At 37.0% G+C, this 10,259-nt stretch overlaps 1 protein-coding gene across 3 annotated transcripts; it reads right to left on the bottom strand.

Moving 5' to 3' along the window:
- Positions 1-288: 288 nt before the first annotated feature.
- LOC107962231 (glycosyltransferase-like KOBITO 1) lies at positions 289-4,902 on the bottom strand. 3 transcript variants are annotated; one of them, XM_041092023.1, is made up of 11 exons: positions 4,456-4,902; positions 3,869-4,021; positions 3,677-3,729; positions 3,087-3,195; positions 2,826-2,960; positions 2,652-2,696; positions 2,361-2,548; positions 1,857-1,998; positions 1,416-1,462; positions 1,203-1,290; positions 289-780 (listed from the first exon to the last, which is right to left on the bottom strand). In XM_041092023.1, the coding sequence occupies exons 1-11, from the start codon at positions 4,792-4,794 to the stop codon at positions 466-468; spliced, it is 1,614 nt and encodes a 537-aa protein (XP_040947957.1). In that variant the 5' UTR covers positions 4,795-4,902; the 3' UTR covers positions 289-465. The 3 variants fall into 3 exon arrangements, with proteins under 3 accessions (XP_040947957.1, XP_040947958.1, XP_040947959.1); XM_041092024.1 differs by having other exon boundaries at positions 3,869-4,018; XM_041092025.1 differs by having other exon boundaries at positions 3,869-3,952.
- Between the last annotated feature and the right edge of the window lie 5,357 nt (positions 4,903-10,259).

Below are 10,259 nucleotides of genomic sequence, written 5' to 3'. Positions count from 1 at the left end.
AAATTTTAAAAAAAAATTAATTGCTATGGATTTATTTAATTGTAAAATAGGAAGGAATAAATGGGATTCTTTCCAATTATCCCCTCTAATTTGTTAGTGTTTTCTTTTGGATTTGAATGTTGAAATTGATGTCACATTTCCTGTTTTTGCATGCAAAATTCTCAGCCACGATACAATGGACTTAAGTGGAGAGCAACACTTTGATTTATGTATTGCAAAGTCTTATTTTTTTAATTTTTTTAATTCTAGATTGATAAGTTTTTGTCTTAATTAAATTTCGTAAAAGAATGCATAAGGACGTGTTTTTTATTTCCATCTAATGACTAAGAAAAACGACATCCTCAAATGCCAGTACTCAATACTCTAGTATCTACAAATAAGAATTACAATGCCAGATTCCATGCTTCAACATCAAGTTGCAGAGCAGAAACCTCTCTGACTATGCATCATAACGACAAATCTGGTTTAAATAGAAGAATTCCCACCAGCTACTCTTTCTACAATGGGGCTGCGGTCATTGTCTGTCCATACAGGGGGTGATAATGGCGGAACAGCTGCTACCTCAGCTGCCATAGCTTCAATTTTCAGCAACTTCCTAGCAGATGCCTTATTCTCTCCCTCTCCACCAATCTTTCTTGAAGAAAAAGACACTGAAGGAACATCTCTTGATGAGTTGCTACTATTAATGGATGACATGAACTTGTCCCTTGAAAGAGTAGCGGGGGCATTTGCAATGACAGAGCTGAACACACCAGACTCCCGTAAAGCTTGTATTATGGCCTGACACAGCAAAAGAGAACTTTTATAGCTAAGAAGAGAATAGGAAAATCCAAGTCAGAAATTTTAACACATTATCACAAGTACAAGATAACTTGTAAAACATATTATTTAACTATAACAATAATCAAACGGTCCAAAATAGTGATGCATTTCCTAGACAAGTAATCCATATAAAATGTTTGAATTTCTGTTGTTTCAAGTTCAAACGACTACCCTCAACTACCATGACACCCTTCCAACATAGCACTAGAGCCTTTATATGCCAGCATATCCGTCTAAGTTACGCATTGTAGCAAAAAGGATAAGACCCTAAACTTACAATCATACATCATTTTGAACTGAATTTTAAAGATGGATGCTTATAAAAGTAGTTTTAATTTCCTGTCATTTCTTATTTTCTAAAACGCTATAATTGTCATTACCATAGGAGTATATATGCGAGTTAAAATCCCCTTTCTTAGGAGTTTCAGCCTAAGGTCTTTATCACCCCAAACAACATGTTCCCGGTACCTACAAAAACCAGAGGTCTGTAGTTCGACATCAGCGCATCCATACATTTGTATCGAGCAGAAAGGTGCAATAAAGCAGCGCATCCAGGGACAAAAAAGAAAAAAGGACTGCCTTCAAGTTTATACCAGTGAAGCAACTCTTCCTCTGTTGCAGTTGAAGCAATTATGAATGCCTGCAAAGAATAACATTTATATAGACAATGACAGAACCGTTGATAATCAAGATCCAAGATGGTTCTAGCTCATGTCATGTAATATAGTCCCTGAACACCTCACAGGAATATTATCCAAAAAACTCATCATGCATAATCGTAATGCCTTATGAATTGCTTGGGAGGTGGGGATGCTATAAAACATCATCCTTAATATGGCTTCCAGTTTATCAGTTTCAATCCAAAAGTCTTTATCTCATAGCAGTAAATATCCAGTTCAAATCTATAGAGGTTTAGTGCCTTAATAGCTTGTTGCATTTCCCATATCTTAGTAAGTCTTACAAATCATAAATAGCAGTAGTAAAGAGACCGAGGTAAACAAGAAAACAAGAGTAACAGAAGGTACTAAACTCACAGCTCTATCGAATTCCAACATGAAGCACCTTTTGACATCTTCCTGAGTAGGTTTGCAGCCGCACCGATCACGTCTAGATGTCAGGTCTGAGAATTTGGCATATGTATAGTGTAGAACAGCAGCGTTGTCCAATTTGATTTCACTTAAAAATAAAAATTGTATAAAGCATAATTATGTTCAGAGTTGTCATGTGTATGTACAGCCAAACAGAGAATGACAGTGAATAAAAGCAACTATCATTCTCACAAGTCAAGCAGTTTCAGTTACCAATATGTATATCAATGATATGAAACCAACATAAAACTTTCCCTATTATCAATGACCAGCTGCACCCATCCCATCCCCATCCCTAATGCCCCAAACACCCTTTATCCTTACCCACCCTTTACCCGAATATGCAAAGTATATTGAATTACATAAGAATTTATGAGAGATGTATTTGTGATGCTAATATTGCATCAAGTTATTTGATCATGATTTTCCATTAGTACACAGTCACCATACTTTGGAGTTTTCATATAATTGTGCCATCTATGAGCACCATTTGGACGAAGCTCATCCTGAACACGTGCAGCTTCTTTCCCATTCCCATAAGTCAAGAAGTAGTTTGGGTTACCACGAGTTGCTTCTCTATACAAGCCAAAATATGTTTCCTTTGGAAGATGGTCATAGTTCTTCTTGAACATTGACACCTGTTTGCATGGATACAAAACTAAGCCAAGTGTCAAACTCCATTCAGTCATCAATTTACTGAACTAAAGAAAAGCAAGGAAAAAAGGACTAGTGAAATTTTACCTCACCGAAAGGATCCTTTATATCATCTCGTTCAACACTGCTCTCCTAATCAAAAGGGAGAAAAATTCCACTATCAAACATAACAGGACTGGATTCCAAATGAATATAAGTATATACAATTATAACCAAGAATTCCAAGTTTCCTTTCTTACTAATGAATATAATGCCACTCACATAATTTGGAAATACAACCAAATCAACATCGCTAGGCAAATCACGTAGCAACTGCCTCAAAGAATATTCACTTGCACCTGCTGGGTATATTAATTCATCAGTATCAAGATGAATTATCCAGTCCATTCCAGCATCCTTATATTTCAAAAAGAAAAAAGAATAAGCATAGTAAAAATAAGGACAAGAGATTACTCTGATGTCAGTTGCAAAAATAAAAAAGGAATATCAATTCATGAAAACAGAACCATCCACAGAGCATACCCTTGCCGTGAAAATGGCATTTTCCATATTGAGAGACTGCTTTACAAATAGCTCATAATTGCAAGGCTTGTAAAAGAAACTTGAAAGCCATGTTTCATTCCAGATCCGACTGAAAACCACAAAAAAATGCGAAAAGAATAAAGATTAAGCAAGCGAACTCTAAATGTAAAGTGCTAAAAACACAACCATTTTGACAAAATATGAATGGGACTTGTCCCTAAAGAACCAGAAAAGCAACAGATGATGGATATTTGCATGTGCACAAATATAATGAAAGAAAGCATGAAATAAATGCAAAATAAAGACAATTTATCACTGGTAGACTTCACATTCAGCAAAGGTATTAGTTAAAAAAATAGTAGGAAGAAACATTGAGAACAACCTTGCTTTCTGCTAAAGTAATAATTAAACAAGCATGAAATAAAAGCACAGAAAAAAAAGAACAAATTATGACCAGTAGCCTCCACATTCAGCTAAAGTACTTGTCAAACAAAATACTAGGAAGAAACATTGGGGACAAGCATACATTCGCTTAAGCTTTAGAATCCAAAAGATTTATTTCAATCACCAAAAGGACAATGGTAATTGACCTTTTAGCTTGCTGCTCCTCAAGCTCCTTTGTTCGGTATATAACTTTGACTCCCTAAAGAACAACAACTTAAAACTTATTTCATAAGTAATTCAGACAAACAAGCGGAGGAAAATCAATTGAAACTTCAACTTATAAATGAAATGCAGAGCAAAAATTAAATCAGAGGAAGCCAAAGGCTTCATAAACTCACAGGAATAGATTCCAAAACTCCGGAAACATTGGGAGATGCTGCATGTCCTTCGACAAAGAGGTAAAAGGTTGTGACTCCAATAACCTTATGATAAAACATCCATGGTAAAATCTGCGCCAACCCGGCTGATGTACTTGTTGTAATACAAATCTGCTATATGAGAAGCAAAACAACCTAAGGCTAAAAGAATCACCCTAATTGCTTCTGAACGAAAACTAGACTAACATAGAAGAGGTGGTAGGAACATATAACGGATTTATGTGTGCTTACGACAAAACTGATTTAATGAGAAAGAAAATCTCTTGATAAAAGAAGTACATTATAAAGAAATTTTTAAAAAATCGAACATGTCAATTGAGAGAAGGATTCAATTTAAGCATCAAAAGAGAAAAAACATGGAATTCAATGAATTGAATGATAATAATAAGTTTGATACAGAATCTGAAGCACAGAAATGGATCAAAGCCGAAATTGGAGAATTCAACAAAATCCCAAGCCAAAAACACCATGGTTAAGCAATATTGAACAAGGATCAATTCAGATGATTCAGGGAAAAGAAGATGAAGAAAACGAAGAAAAAGCCGTACCTTTGGCTTTAAACTATCTTCAAAACCAAATTTCCAGTCCCTGTAGTAGGGGAAAGAAGGTGAAGAGCTACGACCAAGATTGATACAATTAGAAGAATGATGGTATTTGGGGAGAAGAGATGATGAAGTCTCCATTCCAGGGAAGACCTCGCGGCGGGAACCACGAGGGGCCCATCGGGAAGTGGCAGTGGTGGGATCGGATACACTCCCACCCCGCCACTGGAGAACGAAGGCTAAGGTAGCTAACGCGAGAGGGAGGATTGTTAGGAAGAGGAGGAGCTTGGAAAGGAAGGAATGGGTGGAGGGGGGCAGAGAATTGGAACGGTGATGGTTGGCCATGGTGGTGGAAATGGAGGGGCAGGTGACTTATTTTTCTTTTCTTTTCTTTTTTAATGCAATTGCAACCAAAATTCCGTTTTTCGTTTTTTTCCCCCCTCTTTTTCCTGTTTCGTTTTCAACAGATTTTTCAGTTTTGAATAAATTTAAATATTTTTATTTGCTTGGATAGGAATATGAATAGGAATCGGAATCGGAATATAATGGTGGCAAAATAAGTTGAGGGAAAGTTATAAATTCTCCCATGGGTCAAAAAATATATTCCTAATTATTTAACAAATGATTTTTTTTGAAAAAAAAATTATTAGTAATGAAGAAAAATAAATACAAATGCAAATATGATTGCTTATAAATAAAACTGCATAAAGAAAAAAAAAGTACGAAATGGTTTTGTTGAGGGATTTTTCTTTGATCCCTCTCTCATGGAAGTTATCTTTATATTTCTAAGGCATGGTTCTTTAATGGGACATGTTAGGGGATAACTAGGTGCCATACACAACGACACGTTATCCCTCTAGGTTTGACACCTAACCTCAAAGGAACAATGAGCTAAGAGGTGAAGTTGGAGAGTGGCGAACTGACTAGCCAGAAAATAAGGAAGTGGCAAATTGTGGATCAGCTACCAGTCAAACCAGCAAGCTGGGGGAAGGTAGCGAGCTGGGAGCAGAGTGGCGAGCTAGCAAAGTGGCACGAAAAAGGAGATGGCGAGCTGTGGTCATCAGGCGGACAGGGGGATGGCGAGTCGTAGACGCGGGGAAGGCGAACCGTGAGGCGAGTCATGGCAATGGGAGGAGGTGAGCTGTTTGGTTTCTAAGTCAGGTCGCCATGTTCAAGTTTCTCTAGTTAGGTCACCATCTGGACCAAGTCCCAAGACATGCAGTGGTAATAATTTGTTCCCCCGGCTGGTCGAAGAAGGGTTACAAAGTGGCCATTTTGAGACATTCACATGTGTTGAATGTTTGATGGTGGGTCTAAATGGCAGTTTGATTTTGAAACTTGTGGGATACATTTCTGCTTATGTAGCGATTTAAAAGAGAGGAACCATCACAAAGAACATTAATCTTCCCCCTAAATTTTTTGAAACCCTATTTTCTTACTTTGCTTGCATTTGGTTGACTCTTCTATTGGTTCGCTTTTAAAATCATCATTGGTCAAGAGGTAAATCATCTATTCCTCTTCTGTTTTTTTCCTTATTTTAACACGAAGGTGAATCATGGTTAGGGTTAGAATGGGTTCCGGAGGAAAGGATGGTGGTCGTGGTGGTTGTTGCTAGTGGAAGCGTAGGACCGATCTAGATGTTGGAGGTGGCGTCTTGCAAAGACCTTGTGATACTAGCACTGATGTAGAAGCTACCACATACTGGTGTATGACTAAAAAGGAGGATATGGTTTGACATCTGGTGGTCCAGGGAGTCATTTTACCAAACTTCGCATTTGATTTTGACATTGTCATATGAGAAAGTGATTGAGCAACACCGATGAGGGTTTCACACTGCCTCTTTATTTTCTTGAAGTTAGGTTTCATCTCTCCTTCCACCCCTTCTTCTATACTATTTTAAAAGAGTATGGAATCACTCTGGGACAGCTTGTCAGCTTATCGTGGTGGACTTTAATTGCATATTTTATTGCCTATTGCCTACGGGAGGAGCCACATCTACTCAGTGTTTTTCAACATGTCTACCAACTGAAGGTTTGCAATCAGGGGCTCTCGGTGGGAATGGTGTATTTTAGTACCTGAAAAGGGCATTAGCCAATCATTCGTAATTGGTTGTCCAACCTTTGCCTCAATCTCCGTAAATACATTAGAGTCAAGAAGAAATTTAGGGGTGATTTGGAGTTCCCAATTAAGTGTTCATTACCTAGCAAAGCCGTTTGCCTCCAACACCAACCCCTCAACTCTGTGCTTACCATTGACCAATACAAAAGGCTGCGTAGGGGCCATGTCTTAAGATTAGAAAATCTTTTGAATTTTAGGAATATATTATGTTATTGCCTCTATGAACAAAGCCCTAATGGCTACCAAGCAATTAGGAAAAGTGCTGACCCTGATAGTGTCCTGCCCATTGAACTTGTCTGGCCGCACGAGGCCCCTGATGACCTGGGTTTAATTTTATTAGGGAAAACAGATGAGCCTAAAATTTTTTTCTATTCTTTCTGTAAGTTGCGTTCTCAAAATTGGTCCTCCTTATCTAGAAGTGATCAAGAAGGGTCGGCGAGCTCTCACACAACACACTGTGATATTGATGATAATGTTGTTGATGATGTAGACACCGTTGTTTCTTCAACGAAATCAACCAATTCGTTAGGCGATCTCAGACACACCATGGATATAGACTCTCTTATGCTAGATTTGTGAGGAAATAAGGACATTGGGGCTCCGGAGCAAGGGGTTGGTGGCAGTGGTCGTAAAAGGCAACAAATGGAGGAGAAATTTGTGTGCACAGAACATAGTAGCAGTACGAATCGAATCTTCCACAGGAAAGGAAAAGAACCCGTAGTGCATGGGGGAGATATTGTTGTATCCTCTACTTTTGCAGCCCCCGTGACCTTAATGGCCTCGATATGCAAATCTCTTCTTGTGGGGCTAACTTTGGAACAATTCATAATGTACTGCATGTTTCCCCTCTAGGTTCATTGCAGTTGACCTCTCCAAATGGTGAGGTAAATGCTTTTTTCCCCTGGAGGGATCATCTTGGTGTAGGGAGATATCCCTTTTGTCCCTATGTAGTTAGGAAGAGATGGGAGGAACACCTGCCCCAATGTTGCGTGAATATGTGCAAATGTACACGGTTGTACAAGTAGTAAGTAAAGAGTTATCGTCTGTATAGAAACTGTTGTGTGAATTATTCGTAAAGTTAATTATAAAACAATTTGATTAAACAAATTAAAGAAAAAAATAATTGTTGAGATTTGAATTTGTAGGTAATGTAATCAGATGTCAAATACCCACAAAACAAGTCAACACATCTTGCAGAAAAATAATCACAACAGGGAGATAAACACAAGATTTAATAGAACATAACATGAATAGACTAAAATAAAAATTTCACTTAACAAAAGTTTTACTAGAATTTATAAACAAAATATCACAAAATAATTGTGGCAATATGAAAATCTCGAAGTCCTATTTTGTCCCTAAATTATTCCGCATATGTCTATGTCACAACTAACTTAGAAATCACCCTTTCGGGCATTTACACAATTTATGCATACAACAATCATCTTTCGATATCGACATGATATGCACCATTTAGGTCTTTTGTCTATTAACTATTACCTCTTCTCAGATTAAACAGTTAATTGATTAACCTATAAATGTTGGTCATACATTTACAATAATTAATATGAATTTAACCTAAATGATATGAAATAATCATTTGCACAAAATATTCAAAATACGAAAACCAATTAACTCAAATCATGATTCATATTTACTTTAAATAAACAAAATTAAGTCATTTCATATTAAATTGAAAATATAAAGATGAGATGCAATCTTGCCTTTCGACACAAAAAACAATAATTAACAATAAAGATAAAGGGAAGAAAGAATAGCCGAAGGGGGTTATCCATGACCATTTTACGATAAGAAGAGGAAATATTTGAACTATAGGGTGTTATCTGTGACTGCTCCTTGCGGCTTCACATGGTGACTCTCTTCCTCGTCTTTGTGCTAAATCATCTAAACACTTTCAAGTAATCATTCATATTTGCTCTCATTTTCGACCAGTGTATGAATTATTTTGTGGTAATCAAGTGTTTAGCAAACCATGGAAAAGACAAGAACACTTAAAAAAAATTTTCTCTGAAAACTGATGTGTAAAAAATTGGTTTATAAAATGGATGAATGAAGGTCCCCTTTTATAGCTGTTGAAGCCCTAATGTCCCTTGTTATTTTTAGCAAAGGAATCATTGATTCTCTCTCCCTTAATTGCCTTCCCTTGATATGAGGAAGGTGGGTGGCCATTTGACTACTATTTTTAGTAGAAGTTGTTGTCGTCCCTTGATTGGTGGAGAAGTGGGCAGTTGACTACTATTTTTAGTAGTGGTGTTGGCAATTGTGGTTTAAGTTTAAGTAAGTGAATAGGTGATGGCTATTTTTGGAGAGATGGTTACTTGAATCAAAGGATAATAGTGGAATGGACGATTCTAGGCCTTCACTTGAACAACTTTGGGCCTCTATCTGGATTTCTATGTAATTGGTTTTGAAATGGAATTGCTTTCAAGCCCAATGTGATTGATTTAGATCTTCCAGTTTATACCTATCTAAGTCCAAATAACAACCACATTCTCTCTTAGCCCAATTATTGCCAAAAAATTACAAAATAACATGCATTGAACATCAGTTTCACTGAATTAACACATACTCATGGTAATTATAAAAATATCATGAAATTGAGTATAAAACCATATAAAATGTTATTTATTTACTCGAAATCTGCATAAATTATACATAAAAAGTGTTGAAATATCTATATATTTTGGAGTTTACACCCAAGAGGTGAAAGAATATGTATGTTCGTCCTCTTCATTGCCTTGTGATAGGAAACCCTCAATGAGGGAATTGGTGGGTTCATTTCAGATGATGGTAGCTAAATGCAAACTCATTGGTTAGAGCCTTTATGAAGCTTGCAATGAAGAAGAGGTAAAGCGGGTAGAGTTCGAGAAGGCGGTGGAATTAAACGAGTAAGCTCTTAATAGACTCCACAAGCTGTACAAAGAAACTGAACGCCAAAAAAAAAAGAGCTTGTAGAGGTTGTCACTACTTGGGAGGCTAAAGGGAAATTAATGGAGGCTAGAGAAAAAGAATTGAAAGAGAAGTTTAATCGACCATAGGTTAAAAAGGCAGTGTGGGAGGAACAAATGAAGGCAACAGAAGAAAGACATTATACTGAAATAGAGAATTTAAGGAGAGAGAGTTGCGAAGCTTTGGAGAGCTATCAAGTACAAACCAAGAAAAATCTTGAGAACTACATGCCCAAATTGAAAGCAAACATTTTGTTGCATGTTCAAGCTATTATCGGGCCTCTTAATGTTTAGTGTGTGGACTTTGACTCTCTATGTAACCTCGGGTTTGTTGTTTTTTCTCCCTCTTAAGAGAAATGGGAAGAGTTTCTTAAAGAATGGAAAGAATCTGGAAAACTCTTCTTTTCTGGTGAGCCTGTGGAGACAAGTGTGGCTCCTACTGAGAAAACTGCTATTTAGGCTAGCTGTGATATTAAATCAATGGACTATAAGATAAAAACGTGATTTTAAATCGGCATGCTATGTAGGTTAGCCGTGATCTTAAATAAGCGGACTATAAGATAGAAACACGATCTTAAATCGGCGTGCTATGTAGGTTAGTCATGATTTTAAAGTAACGGATTTAAGATAGAAGCGTGATCTTAAATTGACATGCTATGCAGGCTAGCCGTGATCTCAAATCACTGGACTATAATATAGAAGCACAATCTTAAATCGGCATGT

The sequence above is a fragment of the Gossypium hirsutum genome, chromosome D04, assembly GCF_007990345.1.
Source record: "Gossypium hirsutum isolate 1008001.06 chromosome D04, Gossypium_hirsutum_v2.1, whole genome shotgun sequence".
Classification (NCBI taxonomy): Eukaryota; Viridiplantae; Streptophyta; class Magnoliopsida; order Malvales; family Malvaceae; genus Gossypium; species Gossypium hirsutum.
This window is presented reverse-complemented; position numbering and strand designations above follow the sequence as displayed.

Excerpts from the sequence above, each read along its gene's own strand:
- LOC107962231 (XM_041092023.1), bottom strand. The coding sequence starts at position 4,794 with ATGGCCAACCATCACCGTTCCAATTCTCTGCCCCCCTCCACCCATTCC. Across the intron at positions 2,961-3,086 it reads ATGCCATTTTCACGGCAAGG|GATGCTGGAATGGACTGGAT; the intron begins GTATGCTCTGTG and ends TTGAAATATAAG. Across the intron at positions 2,549-2,651 it reads TAAAGGATCCTTTCGGTGAG|GTGTCAATGTTCAAGAAGAA; the intron begins GTAAAATTTCAC and ends CCATGCAAACAG.